This window comes from Sinocyclocheilus rhinocerous, unplaced genomic scaffold (assembly GCF_001515625.1).
Source record: "Sinocyclocheilus rhinocerous isolate Xijiao unplaced genomic scaffold, SAMN03320098_v1.1 scaffold756, whole genome shotgun sequence".
Lineage (NCBI taxonomy): Eukaryota > Metazoa > Chordata > Actinopteri > Cypriniformes > Cyprinidae > Sinocyclocheilus > Sinocyclocheilus rhinocerous.
This window is the reverse complement of record NW_015662039.1, coordinates 778342-801140: the sequence shown is the minus strand read 5'-3', so window position 1 is coordinate 801140 and position 22799 is coordinate 778342. Positions and strand designations below refer to the sequence as shown.

General features: G+C 37.7%; 3 protein-coding genes across 4 annotated transcripts in view; 1 reads left to right on the top strand and 2 right to left on the bottom strand.

Annotated features, from left to right (window-relative positions):
* Window positions 1-4101: 4101 nt before the first annotated feature.
* LOC107727385 (lymphoid-specific helicase-like) lies at window positions 4102-13201 on the top strand. Of its 2 annotated transcripts, none has more exons than XM_016537243.1 (23): window positions 4102-4195; window positions 5313-5410; window positions 5507-5610; window positions 5872-5994; window positions 6302-6355; window positions 6456-6480; window positions 6603-6664; window positions 6748-6786; window positions 7501-7725; window positions 7961-8143; window positions 8259-8402; window positions 8645-8841; window positions 8952-9048; window positions 9196-9357; window positions 9798-9949; window positions 10040-10184; window positions 10279-10362; window positions 10808-10927; window positions 11027-11143; window positions 11980-12139; window positions 12275-12371; window positions 12490-12566; window positions 12707-13201. In XM_016537243.1, exons 2-23 carry the CDS (start codon window positions 5392-5394, stop codon window positions 12796-12798), a joined length of 2478 nt encoding a protein of 825 aa, XP_016392729.1. In that variant the 5' UTR covers window positions 4102-4195; window positions 5313-5391; the 3' UTR covers window positions 12799-13201. The 2 variants fall into 2 exon arrangements, with proteins under 2 accessions (XP_016392729.1, XP_016392728.1); XM_016537242.1 differs by lacking the exon at window positions 4102-4195 and adding an exon at window positions 4940-5231.
* Window positions 13202-13368: 167 nt separating this feature from the next.
* On the bottom strand, window positions 13369-16850 carry LOC107727386 (coiled-coil domain-containing protein 110-like). Its single transcript, XM_016537244.1, has 3 exons — window positions 16813-16850; window positions 14937-16709; window positions 13369-13615 (listed from the first exon to the last, which is right to left on the bottom strand). The coding sequence occupies exons 2-3, from the start codon at window positions 16687-16689 to the stop codon at window positions 13566-13568; spliced, it is 1803 nt and encodes a 600-aa protein (XP_016392730.1). The 5' UTR covers window positions 16690-16709; window positions 16813-16850; the 3' UTR covers window positions 13369-13565.
* A 970-nt stretch (window positions 16851-17820) lies between these two features.
* The window catches only part of LOC107727384 (atlastin-2-like), a 9768-nt gene continuing 4789 nt past the window's right edge, over window positions 17821-22799 (bottom strand). The window contains exons 9-12 of the mRNA XM_016537240.1: window positions 22675-22731; window positions 22140-22211; window positions 21354-21785; window positions 17821-18732 (exon numbers count right to left, since the gene is read on the bottom strand). Coding sequence (XP_016392726.1) covers window positions 18613-18732; window positions 21354-21785; window positions 22140-22211; window positions 22675-22731 — 681 coding nt within the window. The 3' untranslated portion in view covers window positions 17821-18612. The remainder of the gene's footprint in view (window positions 18733-21353; window positions 21786-22139; window positions 22212-22674; window positions 22732-22799) is intronic.

The window sequence follows — 22799 nt, the reverse complement described above, 5'->3', positions numbered from 1 at the left end:
TATACTTTAAAATATTAAAACTAATTGGCAAAGACACCAATAACTTCATATAAATCATTTTAACATTTTACGTTTTTAAGCTGTACTGCATTGAATGAAAGGTTTATTGCGCAACCATTACAGTAATTAAAAGAGCTGATAAAAAATACTTTTAAAACAGGCATATAATCTACACTGTAACTGAAGGGATGTAACACTTAGAGGTGAGAAATAAGAGCATTTTATTGGACAAATTTATATATAAGTACATAATGACGCCTTCAAAAACTTTTAACAAATTTTAAATGTGTATATCTTGTTGGTTTGTAAGGCCTATAAACCTTCACACTTCAAAGCTTTTTAAGCATTTTTCAAAACTTTCGAACAAGACATTCAAAGTTGATCTTAAATTTTGCCTTTTCTACTTTAAAACGACAGTTATAAGCACATAACTGCAATATTGCATCCTGTTTGCTACCTCAATTCAAATTTAGCCTAATTGAAATTAACGAATTTAAAAGCATTCTCATTTCGGTTCAGAACAGCACACTGTTTGTTTGGTCAACTTTCAGAGGAGAACTGGACTAGATCTCAAAACTCCAATTTTGATTTCATGGGGGTCTTTATCTGATGGAATAATGTTCTTACTATTAACATCTGTTTGTCAGGACTTATTAAGCTTTTATCAGGTAACAAGCTGAGCCTTGTTGGCAACAGCACAGAATATGAAAGAGGTAGGAGCAGCTGTTTTTCCAATCTCCCATTCACAAAACAAAGAGAGGAGAAATAAAAATATCTCTTCTGTCTGAAAATCTCCCTGCTGTCTTTGGCTACACCTGTGTGATGTTCCTCAAGCATCAACACATGTCTCTGTTACATTGTCATTTGATCTCTTAAACAGTGAATAAACCTATATTTATCTTGAACAAGAAGACAATAAAGCCGGTCTTAAAGCAGGATGATTTATGATGAGTACAGGAAACCTTGAAGTGTTTGAGACAAAGACTCAGACAGGTTCCCTCATGTGAACTCCTTCATTGTTGCCACAAAATGAAGAACAATGTGGGCAGAGGACAATAGAGGCGCTACGCTCTAGTAGAAAAATGAAGACAGGGAACAAAGTGAGCTTACAGTGGGCCAACACCTCCACATCTTCAAACAGCAATAAAGATTTGGAGAAATTAATCACTTGCTCAGCAATGGATCCTCTGCAGTGAATGGGTGCCGTCAGAATGAGAGTCCAAACAGCTGATAAAAACATCACAATAATCCACAAGTAATCCATTTTTAACGTTAAACCGCCATTTCTGGCCAATAAAAATAAAAAACAGTTTTGGACTGTTTTCGCGTTTTGATCTGTGCATATTTTGTGCATATTTTTTACTGGAGAAAACACTTATGGATAGAGGACTCATATTTTACTCAGTGGTAGAGCATTGCGTTAGCAGCGCAAAAGGTCGTGGGTTCGATTCCCAGGGAACACACATACTGGTAAAAAAATGTATAGCCTGAATGCACTGTAAGTCGCTTTGGATAAAAGCGTCTGCTAAATGCATAAATTAAATTAATTTAATTTAATTTAATTTAATTTTAGCTGGAAACAATGGTTTGAAGTTAAAAAAATTTTAATAATGGATTTGTTTCTTACAAACACACAGCTTTTCACTTCACAAGACATGAACTGATGGACTGGAGTGGTGTGGATTACTTGTGGATTATTGTGATGTTTTTATCAGCTGTTTGAACTCTCATTCTGACGGCACCCATTCACTGCAGAGGATCCATTGGTGAGACAGTGATGTATGCTAAATTTCTCCAAATCTGTTCCGATGAACAAACAAACTCGTGTACATTTTGAACGGCCTAGGGGTGAGTAAACTTTCAGAAAATTCCCATTTTTGAGTGAACTCTTCTTTTAGGAATAATGAATGTTACATTACGGGTCATAATTACAAATGTCAGTGAGAGAAGTGTAAAATAATGTGGCACACTTAAAAGTCTAAACAGACGGAGAGCTGCAATGGAGGAAATGGGTTAATAGGTCATTTCCATATGTTTACAGGCACTGTCCATGCATGATAACCTTCCTGATAACCCGGATGTATCCCCACTACTCCAACTTAACACACCTTGCACATGTATGACCACCATTTTTCAACCGATACATGTTATTATGAAATAATTTATAGTCGAAAGTCTCCTCTTACACTCCATTGTTTGGTTATTACCCCTCCTGCATATTTAAGTCAATCATTTGCTAAGGTGAAGTGCTTTGTGTTACACCAAAATATATAAATCATGTGGTGTTTGGTCAGTGAATATTGAATTTTCAGTACTGAGTTATTAAGTTATTGAATTAAGTTTTATTTATAGAACATCTTATCTGTCTTTGTTTGGTTATAGGACAATATCATTACAATAAATCTTCAAAAATGGTTCTCTCACCAAAAACTTTCTTGATTTGTATTCTTAATAAAGATGATTTTTCAGATTTTTTTCAAAAACACTTTACAACAAGGTTTCATTTGTTAACATGATCAAACAATGAACTATACAGCATTTATTAATCTTAGATAATCTCAGATATACATGTTTAAAATCAAAAGTTGAACAAATATATTTTTGTTAACAAACAACAAAGATTAATAAGTATAAAAATAGACTGCTCATTGTTAGTTCATGTTAGCTAATGCATTAAGTAATGCTACACACTTAGACCTTGTTGTAAAGTGATTTCTGTTAACATACACTATAGGGGAATGTAAATTGATTGAAAGCCACAGGCCTAAGGTAATTTATTTTATGTCTTTTACATTTTACAATGACCCGAATGAATGAAGACCTTCCCAAACACATTCTTTTCCATTACTGGATGTGGGGCTATTGGATTTCAAGCATAATTTGGGCAGATCTGGCCTCAGGCTCCTGTGGCATCTGCAGCGGTTCATTCTTCAAGATGGAAGAAAGGAAGGAAGGCCGAAGAATCGCTGAGCAGACGCGTGACGCAGAGCACACACTCTCCCAAAGGAAAGATAAGACTGCTCTGGGACAGTGCGCAGGAGGGAGTCCTGTCCTTTGACGAAAAGCTGTTTTGTAAATGGATCTGCTCTTATCAAGCGTGAAGAATTTCAGAGCCACCTTTGTTTCACTACTGTTGGCTTATGCTCAGAATCCACTGAGTGTGCCATCGAAATCAAATTAAAGGCCATAATGCATGAGCTGACATGTTTTTCAGCAAAGCTCAATTATAGTCACTGATCACGCATTACTAAGACAGGAGATGTTTTTAAATTATTTAACCTAATGAATAAAGTTTATGTTTATTATCCAAATCCGCACTTTAGTACACATGGTGAAGCACAGTCTTCAAATTATGCCTGAATAAAACTGTTGTGAAAAGTAGAGTAGTATTAATAGGCAATAAAAGAATGAAGCCAATACAGATGAGAAGTGCAGACAATTAATTAAAGTGTAAAACAATTCAAGAATAGGAAGTATGTTTATAAAAGTCTTTCTTGTACATACAACCAATGGAGTACACATAATATGGGTTCAGTAGCCAATAGCAGAGCCAGGCTCACCTAATTTGAACTCGACTAGTAATATGAACCAAATAATGACAGAAAAGCAACTCTCTGCTGACACCTTGTGGTTAATTCAGATCATAGCATTCAGACATATGATATATAAATCGGATAGTTCAGTCTCTGCGCCATCTCTCAGTGCCCTTCTTACTCCACTTATAGTGCTATATTTTACAAATATACGGTATTTTACTTATTAATATCCACTAAACTGTAAATACGTCGATTCTGACTAGTTGTAATACTTGTTTTTTTTATTTTGTATATTTATTTTTGTGTCTTATTTTTTGCATTTATATATGTATGCACTGGAAGCTTCATTCAAAAAAAAATAAAAATAATAATAACAATAATAATAAAAATAAATCCAAACTCTTAATTATGATTTTGATTGGATAAGCTAGTTTTGTGACCACACGTCACGTCAGCACTATGTTGAAATATATAGTTTAAGGGGAGGAATAATAATTTATTATCATTTTACTTGAGGAAGGTGTTTAGGCACGTCATGAAGCGGAGTACCACCTCTTTGCTCTAATTAATGATACTTTGTCATGCTCTCGTTATATAACTTTTCTACGTTATAGTAAAATTGATGAGAGAAACGCGAGACCTGACATAACGTGATCCAGGTAACTAGTTCATCGAGCTCTTGCTATTTTTCTACTTCACTGTTTTGCTGCATCTTCTTTGTACAGCAGGTTTGAGTTTTCACCTCCTACAGAGATGTTCATGACATGAGCCGCCTCGGGAGCTTCTTATGGGTTATTAGAATAGCGGATATCAATTTAGGAGTAAAATAAGGTTTGTGGAGTGTGGACATTTTCGGATATTTTCACTCTTTGTTCGGCGAATCTGAAGCCACTCTGTTCCTGAAATGCAAAGTAAAATGCAAGTTATCCGGTTACCCCATAGATTGAAAATGCTAATTATCTTTAGGGTGTTAAGACTCAAGAGCCCTAAATAAATTATGTGTGTGTGTGTGTGTGTGTGTACATGGCGGAAAGATCAAACAATAATCTGATCCTCTTACACACCCCACTTTGTTGCATTGAATGAACTGTACTTTCGCGGGAAATATCAACTAGGCAGTTTGCATACGCGCCGTAGTATAAGGGGTGGATGGTACTGCGTCTCAAACTTTTCGACTTGTTTACAAAGTTGTTTGCGAGAAGAAGTCTTCATTGTTTTAAAAAAAATAGTTCTTTCACGGTCTTAATCAATATGTTTATATATTACTGCAATAAAGCGAATCATTAAACGAGTACAGTTAGACGTGCGCCCCTCAAAATGTTCGCTGTAATGGTTTAGTCCACAGTGGCGCGAAACGCCTCGAGCTCTACAGCAAAGTTTCACGTTACAGGCGCGAGGTTTGTGTATCTGCCGGCAGCGTGACTGGACCTCGGCTTTTAGGAGAGTTGTATAATTTTATACTTTTTTGCAAAGAAATAGTCTCAGTTCGGGTGCATTATTTGCATTCTGTTCTGCTATTACAAAACGCTTGTGTAAGGCTTTGTTGTGTGTTAGCTAATAGGGTCTTTAGTTAGACATATTTGCATTAACTTACATATTAAGCTACACTGCAGACGTTTGATAAGGTTTGAGAGACGTGCACAAAAGCGTTTAATTCTACAGACGGTTTACCCAGAACGCAGCTGAAATGAGTGGGTAAGTGCATTTATTGTGCATTAGGCGCGAGGTGTTGGCAGAGCCATATGCTTTTATTAACTTCATGTTCACATGTTGCAGCATTGTCAAAGAAGAGACCCGCAGTGTTTCTCCTCACTGCCCCAAACCCAACGAATCTGAAGAACCAGAAGGTACTGCTATGGAGGAGACCGCTATTGGTAGGTCAAAAGTATTCACAGTACATGATGGCAGACCTGCCTGTGCAAGTCCATGCAGCTTTCAGTTTAATTTCAGTAATCTCCTGCATATTACAGAAAAAAGCCAGCATGGAGAGATTGTCATTACAAAAGAGATGGAGGAGGAGGAGAAGCATTTAGTGGAGGAGGGAGAGAAGAAAGAAAGAGAAATGATTGAAGAGGTACTGCTTTCTCACACACATGAAAAACCATAAGGCAAAACTTCATTGTCTTTATGTATGCAATCACTGTAAAGTGAAATTGTACCCTTAGCCAGTAATAACTATGGAAAAGCATTAGAAATGCTTTTTGTTAAAATGTGGGACCCTTGAGTCTCCTCGTTGCCCTGTTCTGCAAAAGTCTTTATATTTTTTTATAAATTAAATGTAATTTATTATGGAGTATTGGGTTCACTTTATTAATACTGAATGCTGTTTTAACAGGCCAGACAGTCGTGGGAGAAAGAGAACCAAGAAATGCGTTTCAAACGACTTCAGCACCTTTTGGAGAAAAGCAACATTTACTCAAAGTTTCTGCTCACAAAGATGGAACAGCAGCAGCAAGATGTGAGTATTGTGTTTGAAAGACAGGAAAGAGCTGTCACACTAGGAGGTTTACCATTCCCGGATGTAAATCTTTCTTGAATGTTTTCATCTGATATGAATTGTAAGCTGGTGAAGTGGCACGTAAGCAGATGTTTGTGGGCAGAGGGTTGTGAAGGAGCCAATCAAATGCTGCCAAAATCTAATGTTTCTGTCAAGTTCTTTTTTGTCAGTTCTTAGTGATAGACAGTTGCAGCATGCTCTCAATATCAGCTGCATTGTTAACATTAGAAAATATATACATTTAGAAATATGTTTTTTTTAATTACAGGAAAAAATTAAAAAAGAGAGACTGGAAAAGAGAGCTGCTAGTCAGAAGCAAAAGGTAAGTTTGGGTTTATGCTTTATCACATTTTTCTTCATGTAGAAAAATATGGATAAAAGAGTTGTAATTCTCAAATTTCATGATGTATTATTTTCCACAGGGAAATGATAAAAAGACTGTAAAAGGTAGGATTCACAGATTGCATTTCAGTACAGGTTATTAATTATGATGCTGTTATATTAAAATAAGAAAGTAAGATGTCTGATGTGCAATCAATAATACTGATCTCTTTTTTTTTTTTGTGAAGTTGAAAGAAAGAAGCGTGAAAGGGAAGAGGATTACAAAATCGCAGATGTTATGACCAAAGAGGTGAGCCTTCAGTTTATTTATGTTTTTCCAACGACACCATTAATGTCTGTTATGTTACTGATGTGTATTTTTCTCTCTTTTAGGAAATTCTGTCAAAGGCCAAAAAACCTAAATTGGAAGAGGTAAAGTTTTTTTGCTTTGTTAATTGTGCTTTCAGACATTGTGAAATCAGTATTACCTGTATTGACACTGTTGTAAAATGCAGATAAAACACACTTGTGAGCTTACGTTCTGTATTAATGCCAAGTTGCTACACTTCTTGGCAGCCATATACAACCTACACTAGGGATACCAAATCTAAAAACTAAAGGGATAGTTCACCCAAAAATGAAAATCCTGTCATTAATTACTCACCCTCATGTCGTTCCAAACCCGTAAGACCTTCGTTCATCTTCGGAACACAAATTAAGATATTTTTGATGAAATCCGAGAGCTCTCTGACATTCCCATAGACAGCAACGCAACTGACATATTCAAGACCCAGAAAGTAGTAAGGATATCGTTAAAATAGTCCATGTGACATCAGTGGTTCAACTGTAATTTTATGAAGCTACGAGAACTTTGTGCACAAAGAAAACAAAAATAATGACTTAAGTCAGGGTCAGAAAGCTTTCGGATTTCATCAGAAATATCTTAATTTGTGTTCCGAAGATGAACGAAGGTCTTACGGGTTTGGAACGACATGCGGGTGAGTAATTAATGACAGAATTTTCATTTTTGGGTGAACTATATCCCTTTAGAAAACATTGTTATATTACAGGTTATTGTTGTAATATTTAATAATGTAATTATTGAACATTCAAGTCTTAATACTTGATTTGATCTCTTTTCTGAAGGAGGCTCATTCATCAGTAAAACTGGAAGCTGAGGATATAGAGAAGATGAGCGACACCAACTCTGATATTAAAGGCCGACTGTCTGAGACTTTGCGGGAAAATAGTAAGCAGATGCTGGATCCAGAGAGAACCGTGAATGGCCAACCTGTGCCTGCACAGCAGCCCAAACTCTTCACTGGGGGTGTGATGAGGTGGTACCAGGTGGAAGGCATAGAGTGGCTCAGGGTGAGTGAGATCTGAATAAACACATGACCAGCAGAGGGCAGTATGTTTATTCTCCATTGTCTGGAATTAGAGCTGGATTCTATTTTCTTAATAATGTGTGCATGCTCTGAACTGCCTAAAAAGGGATAAGCAAACACTCATCTGTCTTATGCTCTAATACATGCGAGTTGCAAAGCAAGGATGTTGTGTGAATATATTATGTTTGTATAATAGCTAATGAATGGGTGTGTTGCAGATGCTGTGGGAGAATGGTATCAATGGTATCCTGGCTGATGAGATGGGTCTTGGGAAAACCATACAGTGCATCGCCCATATTGCGATGATGGTTGAGAAGAAGGTCCTTGGGCCCTTCCTAGTTGTGGCTCCTTTGTCCACTCTTCCAAACTGGATCTCAGAATTCAAGCGCTTCACCCCAGAGGTGTGAAACGATAACTGTTGTTCATCTTTATCGAAATGAATGTTTTAAGTCAGTTTCCTACAGTTTGAGAGGTTTCTGTTAATTGACTGTTTTGTTCTTGCTCTCTGTGTTTAAGGTGTCTGTCCTGCTGTATCATGGTTCACAAAAAGAGAGGATGGATCTGGTGAAGACGATCCGTCAGACGCAGGGGCCTCTCAGAATGTGCCCTGTTGTTGTTACATCCTTTGAAATAGCCATGAGAGACAGGAAGCTTCTACAGGTAAACAGATCTGGTGTTGTATTGTTTTACTTTAATGCAGAAATGAGTCTGTTCCCTGGTCTTGTGCACTGTTCATCAGGAAAAGTTTTTGTATGTTCACTCTTTCATCAAAGTATTGCATGGGGCCCATTCTGCCACTGAAGCAAAGATTGTGCAAAAGTGGTGAATTTATCGCGTCAAATTGAAGCACAAAGCAAGTTTTGAAGTGCATGAATGGAGTGTTGTCATGTTTGTCTCCTCAGCGTTTCCACTGGAACTATATGATTGTGGATGAGGGCCACAGGATTAAAAACTTGAACTGTCGGCTGGTGCAAGAACTAAAAATGCTGATGACTGACAACAAACTGCTGCTGACAGGAACCCCCCTGCAGAATAACCTGTCTGAGCTGTGGTCTCTCCTCAACTTCCTCCTCCCAGATGTGTTTGATGACCTGAAGAGGTAAGAAGGCACATGCAAAGGGAGTTCACGATACTGATTTTGTCTTAAGAACAGAGGATTTTCTTGACTCAATAATCAAAAGTTGATGTTTTTTTTTTTTCTCCCCTCAGTTTTGAGTCATGGTTTGACATTAGCACCATCACTTCAGATGCAGAAAACATTGTAGCTAATGAGCGCGAACAGAATATCCTTCACATGCTTCATCAGGTATCTTCACGACATGACAACACTGTTTTGTATACATTGTCCAAAATGTACATTTTAAGTGGTCTTTGGCTATATATAGGCTGAGTATTATAAGCATTTGTTCTGTTCTTTGCTTTTGGTTTTAATGGCATTTAAACTTGTTTTCAGATCCTCACACCCTTTCTTCTGAGAAGACTGAAGTCAGACGTCACACTGGAGGTTCCACCTAAGAAAGAGATTGTAGTGTACGCACCCCTCACCAACAAACAGGAGGCCTTTTACATGGCCATTGTTAACAAGACCATAGCAAAGCTGCTGGGTCAGGAGAAGGTGAGTGGCCTATTTGCACCAACACAAATGTTTTGAATAAAATTTTTGTTCAGACCAGTGCATGGAAAATGGCAGATGGGCTGAATGAAAATGTAAATGCACTTTATGACAGTGTTGCACTAATGGAAAAGAAAAACAGAAGTTACTGTTATACGCAAAGCGCTGGGCAACTTTACTTTTCTGACACCTGCTTGTCATGGAGTAGGATGTCCAACAGCATTTAGTGTTTACTGCTGTTCAGATTTTTGTATCTGCTCTGGAGTTCATCAAACAGCACCAAATACAAGATGCGTTAACCAAAAGAACAGATTCATTCTGTTCATTCTAATCAATGCTGAATATTTGTCTCGGCGTGAATAGGATATTAAAGTTATAGCAGGTGGAGTGTGGTTGAAGTATTTATTCATTATTAATAGCATCTTTTTGGACACTTCCTTAAGGATGATTTAGCACCTGTGCCGCTAACATCCAGTGGCCGACCAAAGCGCAGGACCAGGAAGGTGGTGGACTATTCTGAGTCAAACACTGACTCTGTGAAAGATCTTGAGAAGTACCTAGAGAAGGTTCAGAAAGACATGGAAAGTCAGGCAAGGTCTGTCTCTCTTGTTGTATTTACCAGTTTAACCTCTGCTTTAAACTCAGCTGTGAGCTTTTTGATGTGACATGGTTACTCTCTCCTTAGCTCCAGCCCAGTGGTGGATGTTTTCATGCCAGTTAATGCTCAAGTCAACTTGAAACTGCAAAACATACTTATGCTGCTGAAAAGGTGCTGCAACCATGCTTACTTGATAGAGTATCCTCTGGACCCCGCCACTGGAGAATTTAAGGTACTTCACACTTAATTGTGCATGCGTTGGAATGATCTGATTTGGTATGAAGGTACTGGCAACAGAGGTACTGATAATCATCTCAATGTTACAGATTGATGAGCAGTTAGTGGAAACATCAGGGAAGTTTCTTATCCTGGACCGAATGCTTCCTGAACTGAAGAAAAGAGGGCACAAGGTAAAGTTCACAATCTCTCATGCATACATTTTAATGATTAACAGCTCTATCAGTGAGTCAAACTCCACTGTGGTTATAAGCCAATTTTGCTCACATTTAATTGCCTGCATAAAATATCTGTATGTATGGTTATATTTCATACACTGAAAGAATTTTAATGTTTTTGACAGAAGTCTCTTATGCTCACCAAGGATGCATTTATTTGATCAAAAATGCAGAAAACAGAAATGTTGTGATTCCTGTGATGCAAAGCTGAATTTTCAGCATCATTACTCCTGTCTATGCTGATTTGCTGCTCAAGAAACATTACTTATTAAAAACATCTGCTTAATATTTTTGTGGAAAAATTTATACTTTTTTCAGGATTGTCAATTTAATTCATCTTTCTGAAAAAAAATTATCTTAATTTCATCCATAATCTTAATTTTAAATTTTTTTTAAACAGGTGCTGATTTTCAGCCAGATGACCTCCATATTAGACATTCTGATGGATTATTGTTATCTCCGTGGTTATGAATACAGCCGACTGGATGGGTCAATGAGCTACACAGACCGAGATGAGAATGTGAGCTGCAGTTTGTTGGTTAATACAAATTGTCATCACTTTACAGTTAGTGCGAGTTCTTTTCATTTGACAATTTATTTTTAATTTTTTTTCATGCAGATGAAGAAGTTTTCTTCTGATCCGAAGGTGTTCCTCTTCCTCCTGAGCACTCGAGCTGGTGGTCTTGGGATCAATCTCACAGCTGCCGACACAGTCATCATATTTGACAGTGACTGGGTATGATTTTAGCTGTGCAACCTTGTGACTTGTATAGAGCCCCGCACATGACATGCAGACAAAATATTTATTGTGGCCATGAAATTAAGAATTTGTTACATCATTTTAGTTAAATCATTAGGGATGTAACGATTAACCACGAGCCGGTTGAAAATCGATTCAAATATGTGACGATTCAAATCGGTTGAAATGCTAAACAAATCGCGATTCAGTTAGGTGTAGGAGTTTATATGAATGTATGTCTGAGGGGAACTTACTGTCTTTAGAAAAGTTAAGATGGTATTTTTTCTTTTCATCTTGCCTCTGTATAATGCATATTAAAGTTCATAAGTGCAGCACTGCTTTGTTTACAGCGGAAACCAAGGAAACGCTTTAAGCGCCACCTGCTGGCAGAGAGTGAATCTGCGTCTCATTCAGCTCGTCTGCTGTTTCTGTTTCATGCAGATATTTTTTGTTTCACAAAACTGAAGACAAATCATTCTGTTTTTGCTTCAAATTTCGAAATGATACAACCTAGTTTAGATTAAAAACTGTTAATGTTGCATGTATGCAGCATCTTTGTTTGGATCATGATTAAAATGCAGTGGTTGCCTCTTCGTGAGATCAAAATCGTGAATCGAATCATGAGTTGAGTGAATCGTTACATCCCTATGGTCATGTTGTTGTAATTTGTTCCCTGATTTTGATTTAACTAACATGAGGGAAAAAAAATCTTAATTTGTGGCCGCTTTAAAAGCAAAATGAATAGAGTTGGATAAAGCATCTATTCTTTAATTAATTTTGATTTGAATGAAAGGCCTCATTATCAGCATATGTTTTATGAATTTCATCTTCAGAATCCTCAGGCGGATTTGCAGGCACAGGATCGGTGTCACCGTATTGGTCAAACGAAGCCTGTGATGGTTTACCGCCTCATTACGGCCAACACCATTGATGAGAAGATCCTGGAGAGAGCCTCTGCCAAGAGAAAGCTAGAGAAGATGGTCATTCACAAAAGTACGGAGCTGTTGCAGAAAATGCCACATTACCAACCTTTGGATTTAATGAATTGAATGAATTTTTTTTTTTTAAAGATCTACGTTTTTGCTGCGACTCTCCATTGACTTTTTCTCCTTGCTTTTGTCTTTTTAGATAAGTTTAAAGGTTCTAAAGCAGAGCTCAACCAGACCAAGAGCTGTGTGGATGTAAATGAGCTTGTGGAACTGCTGAAGTCCAGAGACTATGACGGGTATATTCATTCTGTATATCTGACTGTCACAAGACTTTTAATCCATCACAAAGTATTGCTATATTCTGTAGTAAGTTGCATCACAATGACTGTTCTGATGTGATTCATGCTGTTGCAGGGCAGTGAAAGGCACTAAAGGAAAGGTCATCAGTGACAAAGATCTGGAGATCCTGTTGGACCGTAGTGATTTAATGAGTAAGTGTCCTTTTTGTCTCAGATCTCAATGTCTTTTTTTGTGTCTTTTGTAATGTGTAGATTCCACTGCATATTGATTTTCATAGTAATACTTTGACATTTGAATGCCCGTCTCATGTGAATCAAATCTCCCTTTTCAGATCAAGCCAGGAAGCGTGTTAAACGGGAGAAGGACGGGGTGTTTAAAGTTATTGAGACCAAAGATGATAGTGGTGACATCAGTCTGTCTTGAGAGCACTGACACTTGAAATCTGCCATTAGGCCAAAGTTGAGTTATCATTGCCACACTGATCAAGCAACATTAACTGGTCCAAAAGCTGCCTGCTGGTTCTACTCAAAGATTGAGATCTTTTCTATTTTAGACTTTAAGTTGACCACTGCTGCTTTTAATAAGTCCATCCTTGGTTATGATTTTTAGCAGATTTAACATGTATCTTTCTTTTCAATGCCATGTCAACTTTTGTTTTGGGATTAGCATTAAAAAACAGGAATCCCACATTTTGGCTACTTTGTAAATACTGTTGTACATTTCATATGTAGTTGACTGAATAGGAATCGCACATGTAAACCGCTTCAAAGCACTTTGACATTCTAGAACAGTGGTTCCCAACCCTGGTCCTGGAGGCACCCCAACACTGCACATTTTGCATGTCTCCTTAATCAAACACACCTGATTCAGGTCATCAGCTCATTAGTAGAGACTCTTAAGACCTGAAATTGGTGCATCATAGAAAGGAGACATGCAAAATATGCAGTGTTGGGGTGCCTCCAGGACCAGGGTTGGGAACCACTGTTCTAGAATACTGTAGAACAAACTTTGTTTTAGATTTCATGCTTTCAAAATATTATAAATATTTTCTATACAGCATGTGATGTTTTTATTTAAATATGGGCTATAATTTTGCATTTCAAATAACTTGGTGCAGAAATGTTACATTGTTACAGGAGAAAGTGTGCATGTGCACACAATAGCTGGTGGTAGAAAACCAACAATTAATTTCATTTTTGCTGGTTCTCCTCTTCTAGTTTTCTTCTTATGTCCTGAATCACTGCAGGGAAGAAAACCATGAGATTATATTTTCATTCCAAAGACAGGATGCATGCAGTTATAATGAATGCCTTCGTGTGACTTAATGGATATGTACACTTCCATTCAAAAATTTGGGGTTGGTAAAAAATTTTTCCTCATGCGCAGCAATACTGCAGTTACTTGATCAAATTACAATTTATTGCATATTGCAATAATACAGAAATATTTAATGTACAAATAAATGCAATTCATAATCCTCACCCTCATGTCGTTCCAGACCCGCAAGACCTTCGTTCATCATTGCAACACAAATTAAGATATTTTTGATGAAATGAGAGCATTCTGATCCTCCATACACAGCAATGCAACTACCGCATTCAAGGCCCAGAAACGTAGTAAGGACATTGTTAAAATAGTCCATGTGACATCAGCGGTTCAACGGTAATTTTATGAAGCTATGAGCATACTTTGTGTGTGCAAAGAACAAAAATAACGACTTTATTCAACAATGTCTTCTCTTCTGTGTCAGTTTTTGCTGCGCATTCAGGAGAGTATCACGACACAAGCATGTGGTATGTGTGTCACATGGACTATTTTAACGATGTACGTACTACCTTTCTGGGCCTTGAACTTGTCAGTTGTGTTGCTGTCTACGCAGGGTCAGAAAGCTCTCGCATTTCATCAGAAATATCTTAATTTGTGTTCTGAAGATGAACAAAGGACTTGCGGGTTTGGAACGACATGAGGGTGAGTAATTAATAGCATTTTCATTTTGGGGTGAACTATCCCTTTAAAGCTGAATTTCCAGCAGCCATTACTCCAGTGCTTAAATGTGGAAACATGATACATTTTTTAATAGAAAGTTACCAAAAAAAAAACATTTATTTAAAATCTAAATCTTTTGTAATATCAAGGTCTTTGTCACTTTTGATCCATTTAATGCATTCTTGTTAACTTAAAGTCTTACTGTCCTCAAACTTTTGAATGGTGGTGCCCATTTTTTCTCCATTTAAACCTGGCAATTTAAAAATATTCTTCAAAAACATTCTGCACTATTTTTCTAGTTTACTAATCAAATATGTTTGATGAAATGAGAGCATGTTTCAGCAGTTTGTGACACTGAGAAAGTGTTAGATTTCAGGTCAGAGTTCATGCAGCATGAGTGCTGGCTGTAATTAAAAGGCCAAACCAAATACTAAAATGTTAAAAAATACATTTATTTTTCTTCTCAACTTTACTCCTTTATAATACAATTTGAATAAATTGGGCTTTAAAACATAAAAATGCAAAACGTCATGAATTTTATTAGTAAGTCATATTTTAGGAATCAGGTCTCATACCATCATCGGCGTGTGAGAACTTCTGAGCATTTCTCTGATGGTTTGTAGTGACGTCAGTGATGGTCATGGGAGGATCAGCTGCATCCATGTGGCCCATTTTCTGTGTGATCTTGTCGCTGAGGCCGAGGTAATCCTTTCGCAAGTCCTCCATCTCCGCTAACAGCACCTCTCTCTCTCGCTCCAGCAGTCGAATGGCCTCTTTGAGCCGTGCTCCCTCCTTCGTGCTTGCCATCTTTTCTTTATGAATGCTCTCCAACTTCTCTGTCAAGACTTGTTTGTCTCTCTTGAGTTTACTGAGCATCTGCATCAAAGTCTCACACTCTCTTCTCAGACCATCGGACTGCTGCAGACAGGCTTTCTGCTGCTCCTGCAGCTGAAGTATCTCCACGCTCTGCTTGTTGTGAATCCGTTTCGATTCATATTTCACAGCCTTCACCTGTTGAAGCGCTTGGTCTCTTTCTATTTTGCAGTTTTCCAACTCAGCGTTCAGTTTTTCAATCCCCTCCTGAAATTCCTTAACGCTCTTCTGATTGTCAGACTCTTTGGAGCGAGTCGACTGAATGAGCTCCTTGTTCTTCTCCTGAGCTTGACGTAAATGTTCTCTGAGGTTTGCAGATTCACTTCTCGTGGCTGATATCTCCTCCTCAAGTCTCTGATGAATGCTGATGTTCTTCTTGTGTTCGGCGTCCATCATCTGCAGCGTCTCTCTACATAAAGCCAGATCTCGGTCTGCTACATCTCTTTGCTCCTCCAGAAGTTTCTGCTTGGTTAGCAGCTCTTGAGACATCTGCTGGAGCTTCCTCAATGCTTTTTGACAGCTCTTTTTCTCATTGAGCTCCACGTTGAGTTGGTCCTTCACGGTGTTAGCGCGTGTTTTCAGGCGCTCGTATTTCTCCATCAGTGCTTTAAGCTGCTTCATAGACGTTTTGTTGTTACTTTTGGCTTCAGCGAGTTCCTTCTTCAAATCTTCAGAGGTTTGCTCAAACCTGGTGGTGATTTCGGTGTTTTTCTGTTCCTCACACTTCAGCCTTTCAGTAACGAGTTGGGTTTCCTTCTCTTTTTGCTTCGACGTCTCTTTCATATCTTTCAGTTCTTGTCGCTTGACCAACAACAAATGGACAAGATGTTGATTCTCCAAGTCCTTCTGTTGCAGTTGTTCCTTCACGACTTCAAAGAAGTCCAGATGTTTACTCTTCGAAGATGAACTTTTGTCAGCTCTGCTTCTTTCTCGGCCCTTTGATATTTCCTTCAAAACTGCTTTGGATGGGTTTGAGGAGCATTCAACAGATCGTGTTGAATTAGACTTAATGAAGTATCCAAAGGGCAGGTGTAAGGCTTTATGATCCATGTGGAGATCATATTTTGACCCGAGGATACTCATCGTAGCCTCTTCTTTTTTCAGCAGATCTGCTCCTGCTAGAATTCTTTGCAGGGATTCAATTGCCTGCTCATTAAAATCGTGACTGACATTTTCATTTGTATTTCGCAGTAAACTCTGTCGCACTTTCAAGAACCTGTTTTCAAGCATATCCACTGCAGCATGCTGGGATTTAGCAGGGAGTTCTTGTCCTTTCTTCCACCGACTAAAAAGCAGCTCTTTGTCATTTGATTGCATTTCACTGCTGATGGCTTCTGGCTTCTGGGTGCCCAACTTATCAGGAACTGGTCTGTCACAGTCCTGCTGCGTGTCTTGAATGCTATCAAGTTTACACTTGTGCATACATCTTCTAGTCTGTTTAAGGCCCGGGTCCATGTGAGTTGAGTTTGTTTGTACTGTAAGAAATCCAGGCAAGTCGTTTAGGCAATGGTGTTCGCGATTTACTTCAAATAAGCACTTCATAGATGTTGAAATGAAATTGTTGAAATGAGCCCTTACCTTACTTGCGTTACTCCCCAGCATCCAAACGGACTGCGTCAGAAGCCTACTGTGCCACTCAATCCCCATTGTTCAAAACGTTTTAAAATGTCTGTCGCCATAGTAACAGGACCAATGCTGGCAACGCTAAGCGCTAGGAAAAAGACGTTATAAAAATGGTTTTGAACCGAACCGGTTCCGCTTGAATGACTGTAACGTTAGCGTCGCCAGAACAAAAGCAGCTATTATCACACTGGTGAGGCTCAACTCAAACTTGGCCAGCAGTTTTGGTATGTCGCAAGACTGGGGAACTTAATATAATTATCTAATTAAAAAAAAAAAAAATTTTAAATAAATATATATATTTGCCTTTGGTTAGAATTTTGTAGTTTTATTTAATAAATAAATTTTTAGTTAACACTTTACAATAAGGGAGAATTATTTAATGCATTAGGAACCAACAATAAACAATACTCGTATGGCATTTATTATTATTTTTTTATAATCGCTAGGACCCATTTCTGAATGCTTACTGTAGGTCTCTTTTTCAAACCTCTTCAGTTTTCCTTACCAACGTTCAGTTTGGCCAATATAAAATGCACTAAACCTACCAAAAATTTCATATGCCTAAAATCAACCATAAACAGTAAATGAATTAAAAGATTAACACCTGTGTAGGTGTTCAGCTAAATCTGATAGTATTTCATTTTTAGATTTGTAATAGATTTCAGTCTTACTGTAGAAATGCAGCATAGCAAATTGACCTGCAGGTACACTGAGTTTAGGTGGTGGTTGTTTCTGTTGTACTTGCGGTGTAAAGATTTGAGAGAGAGAAAAAATAATCTAGGTTAATAGTTAAATATACTACTGTCTATTCCAAATTCATGTTTAAAAAATTTAAAATTTAAATTAATTTTAACTTGAATACAAAAATAAACATTGTTAACATATGGAAGCTTACTGTAAAGTGTTTATTTTTTGCTGTCTTTATATAAAGCACATAAGCAATTGCTTCCTAAATAATCCTGAAGGAACCAGAAACACACATTTTTAAATAGTTTAATTGTTTAAAAAATACATTACATGGCATAACCTTAAAAGACTGACAAATCAAGTCTTCTCGTGAGCACTCCCTTGTGTCAGAAGACTGCGCACAATGAAAGGTGCTCTGAAGTACAACAAAAGGCAAATACAGCGTCACATTCATACTCATCTCAAAACATTGTAAATTAAATCCTCTTGTGATCTACAGCTGATATTTGTACACTCATTTACATGCATGAGGCTATGATACAGTCAAAAACAACACTGTACAGAAAGAGGCCCAATAGAGGGGTGTCTTGGATGGATTTACAACTTCAGCATTCCTTAAAGGCTCTAAAAATACCTCACAAGAAATCCAGCAAAATGCTATAACGTTTTCACACTGAGTAACTGTGTGCTAGAAGGCGAAATGGAAAATGCTACGGATCATCCACTGAGAGCAGTAATTCAACCGTTAAGCATATAAGGGATTAAACATCTACTGTTGAAATTCACTTTCAGATTGTAAAACATTTGTAGTGCTTCCCTGAATAATCCCTCAAACCAAGAGAAATCCAAAGCTGCATGTATACCTGATGATTAAACCTGAATTTATGAGCATTTGTACTGATGTCCGTTGCTGTTACAGTGTCAGTCAGCATGTCGGTGTGTATACTGGTCAGGGTAAAGTATGCTGTAAACTTTGGTTAGAGTCTACATGACCAAACATCACAGAAACTACAAAACATAAAAGCAGTGATTGTTCAAACACGGGGCATGATAAGGCACAGCAAACTGTCAGTTGGTCTTCAACTTTGTAGCTTGTGTCACCTGATTTGTTAGTGTGGCTCTTATAGAGTTCACAACAGTCTGTCGGACATTTTCTTCCATGTATTGCTCAGTTAGTGGCTTCAGCACCTAGAATCAACAAAAAGGGGAAAAACAACAAAAACTTTAATGGTGCTTGAACAGTTTTTAGCCTGTTGCCGAGTGGTTGCTAGTGTGTCCTGAGTGGCTGTTTACAGGTCACAGGAGTCAAATCCCTAGATATGGCTTTCCCATAAATGGACTGGAACTTTTTACACCTCTTTTAACCTTCATCAAAGCCTGGTTGATTGAAGCAACTCAAAGTTTTGTATGTCCATGTCTTTTCCAGTCATTTGCAATTATTATATAAGGATTTTTAAATAATTGTTTTAAAACTGCACTCACAAACAGCAGTGTCTAACAGATGAAATAATAGCTGAATGTGTATTTTTAGTACATAAAAAATGCCCATGCCTTGATTTTATTAAGTCATGAGATTTTATTAACTTGGTCTAGGACAAATAAATTCCTTGATATTTCCAGTTTTTCCATGAGAATGAGAACCCTGGACTTAAGGTCAAGCGTCTGTTCAAAATCCTTAAAGGGATAGTTCACCCAAAAGTTTAAATTCTGTCATCATTTACTGACCCTCATGATGTTCCAAACCCATAAGACAATAATTCATCTTTAAAACACAAATGAAGATATTTTAAATGAAACCTGACAGTTTTCTGTCCCTCCTAGTCTTCTAATCCACACAAAACTTTGACACTTCTAAAATGTTATGACAAAATCATAAAAGAATAGAGTGGTTTAATCAAAGTTTTCTAAAGTGACACGATTGCTGTATTTGAAAATTATATTTTCATCATTTAAAGCATGTTGTGACTTGAATTAAACAGCTTGATTTACAATGTCTTTATGAACTGTTTGAAGCATCAAAGTTTTGGTAAAATGCACTTTCGATTAGGACCGCGATGATAAATCGATGCATCGCGATTAGTGGATCGATTCTGAGATTTTCTGAAGGCGTCGCGGTTCTCTCTAGACTGAATTCTGAATTTTACTGTTAACAGCAGATTGCACTCTAATCTAGTCATGTACTTGCATCTTGGCTCAGAATGCTTTTATGACGCGAGATTAATGTGTAAACAGTCCACTGTGAACACCATTGTAAATCGTTTCAGCCTTTATGATTATATTAGGTTCGAGTTTGTGTAAGGAATTGGAAGCAAGCAGCGTACGGCTGTTGCTAAAGCATGCAGTGCCCATCTGCTGTTAAAAACTGAGCTCAGAATCAATATGAGGGAATCACGATGCATTCGGAAAAATCACAGAATCATTTCTCATCAATTTACTTTCCCAGCCCTGCTTCCAATGGCAGCAACAGAATCTTTCAGGTTTCATTAAAAATATTTCTCATCAGTGATGGGAGAAACAAACCTTTTCGAAGCTTCGAATCAATTGAACCAATTGCTTCACAAAATGATTCACTGTTTCGAAGCACTCGAAACACCACACGCTAGTAACACCTGCTGGTCAAAAGTGTGTAAATGCAACAAAAACTCAGGCTAAAACATGCATAAAAACAGCCAAATTGCAAATGTTTTATTGAAAGTGTAATACATTAAATGCAATACAAATAATAAAATACAATTAAACATGAAGTGTCTGTATGATATGTGGTTTTTCAAATATTTTATATTCATTTGCAGGGCTTACGTTGTTTGTTTTATGGAGAGATTGTATATAGAGACCAGTAAGAGACTATGAACTATTTCTTATCCTTTTAAATTACACAAATGTCTCGTTAAAAATGTCAACAAATTGATGAAACTGATCTGAGATCAGGTAAAAACCATGGTTCAATGGTTCGCCGCTGGGGGGCGATCACAATGAACTTGCATGATTCACGGGTTTATAGAGATCGCCCCCCAACGGCGAACCATTGAAATTTCGAAATGTTTCGAAACAGTTATGACGTAATGAAGCCTTGTTTACTGAAATCATGTGACTTTGGCAGTTTGATACGTGCTCCGAACCACTGTTTCGAAAACAACTGATTCACAAAAGTTTCGAAGCTTCATGAAGCAGTGCTTTGAAAGCGCCCATCACTATTTCTCATTTCTTATTCGAAGATCTTATGGGTTTGAAATGACATGAGGGTAAATGAGTAAATAACACTTTTCTTTTGTGGGTGAACTAACCCTTTAACCCCAAATAAGAGCAATAGTAATGCAAAAAGTTAATCAAGAAACAAATCTCTACATACTATTATAGTCTAATAGCAAGACTCAGTCTCAGTAAAGCACCTCAGTTGAGAATAATGTTCAATGCGTGTTAATTCAATATAAATTAAGCTAAATCTTGACACTCCCATTAGGACACAGGAAGAAAACCTGGCATTAGAATCAAGGTTTGTTCTAAAATGCACAGGTCCTGGGACAACATTTTTTTTTGGGTGGGCCCTTTCTTGTCTGGACTCCATGAGTAAGTTATACTACAGAGGAGTTTCATGGGCCCCCATTGTCTCAGGGCCCAGGACAATGCTGCCCTCTTTACAACTGCTATCAATGGGGAGTCAAATTACTTCCTCAGCTTTAGAAAAGTGGGTTATGACAGGACTAGAAGTGAAAGGTTTATAGGATGGGATGAACACAAATGTCGACAGGAAAGCAACTGAAACAACAATATTGTAGAATAGGCCTAGACATCCAGGAAGCATAACTCACCTGTTCCCACAGGGCCTCTGCTATGAGGTCTATCGCCACACCCACTTCTCGATGCTCTCCCGAGTATCTGACATACGCCCAGGCACACAACGACAGCAGCGACACCCCCATCACCAGACTGGCCAGAGCCGCGATCACTGATAGCCCAATGAAACCTGCTACTGTGGAGACCATATAGGTAACAAACATGACGGCAAACAGGGTGGCCGGAGTTCTGGCTGCATAGAAAATGTTCTTGCTTTCATTGTGTTTCACGAAATTCGTGTACACTTCATCCAGCTCAGTCTCTAACTGCTGCTGGTAGCGCTGACTGAACTCCACGCCGCCCATTTTCTTCACTGCGCAAAACTGTTGCAAGGAGGTTTTCTTAAACTCTTCGTGATAGCGCTGAAGGTCAACAGGGGCGATGTATGGTTTGTCACCTCCACATACCTGTGACATACACACAACAAAAATATAAGCTCAAAATCATTTCCTAATCACCAGACGCATGTATTCTAGAAATGATTAAACCACAACAGGCATCTCTGTATTTTGAGTTATCTAGGACAAACCTACTATTTTAGTGCAATGGCCTCAAGTTATTTTCAGTTATATAGGCTAGCTCATCTCACGTCACGCTCCTGCTATATTTACTGAGAACTGAGGTCCCTCTCCATCCATGATCCATTTAGAAAATAAAGAACCTTGATATGCAGGATGCATTTTACTCACACCACTTGCAATTTGTCTACATGCATGTTTCTGTCAAACAGATGCAAAATTAGCAGCTCAAAGTAACTCTACCTGCTCCATGGTTCTGTTATAAGTGTCTTTCGCTCCAGCGACAGCTGTCAGGTTGTTCGCTTCAGCAGTTGCCTGAGTAAAAGAGGCACAGTGGGCATTTAACACTTTCATATAGACTACCGTGCAAAAGTTTGGGTTCAGTAAGCTTTTTTTAAGCCATTTATACTTCAAATTAATCAAAAGTGACAGTAAAGACATGTATAATGTTACAAAAAATGTTAAATAATACTGCTATTTTGAACTTTCTATTCAAAAGAATAATGAAAAATGATCAGTTTCCACAAACATTAAGCTGCACAACTGTTTTCATCACTGATAATAAAAAATGTTTCTTGAGCAGCAAATATCAAAATGATTTCTGAAGGATCATGTGACAGAAGTCTGGAGTAAGGATGCTGAATTTAGCTTTGCCAAAGGAATAAAATACATTTTAAAATACATTCAAATAGAAAACATTTTATTATAGTTATTTTAAATTATTTTAAATGTTTCATAATATTACTGTTTTTGACATTAAAGATTGAGGGCAACACACCTGCAACATGGATTTAGGATGTGGAAGCTCCTCCCCTTGATAGATTTTAATATATGCCTACAAACGGGGGGGAAAAAACATTTGGATGTTCATAAGCATTAAAGGGGTGGTTGACTGTTTTTTTT

Bases quoted from the DNA above. Each gene is read 5' to 3' on its own strand.
- LOC107727385 (XM_016537242.1), top strand. The intron at 5,611-5,871 runs GTACTGCTTTCT...CTGTTTTAACAG, and splicing joins AAAGAGAAATGATTGAAGAG to GCCAGACAGTCGTGGGAGAA. The intron at 12,140-12,274 runs GTACGGAGCTGT...TTGTCTTTTTAG, and splicing joins GAAGATGGTCATTCACAAAA to ATAAGTTTAAAGGTTCTAAA.
- LOC107727386 (XM_016537244.1), bottom strand. From the start codon at position 16,689: ATGGACCCGGGCCTTAAACAGACTAGAAGATGTATGCACAAGTGTAAA. The intron at 13,616-14,936 runs GTATGAGACCTG...TCTTCCCTGCAG, and splicing joins GTTCTCACACGCCGATGATG to TGATTCAGGACATAAGAAGA.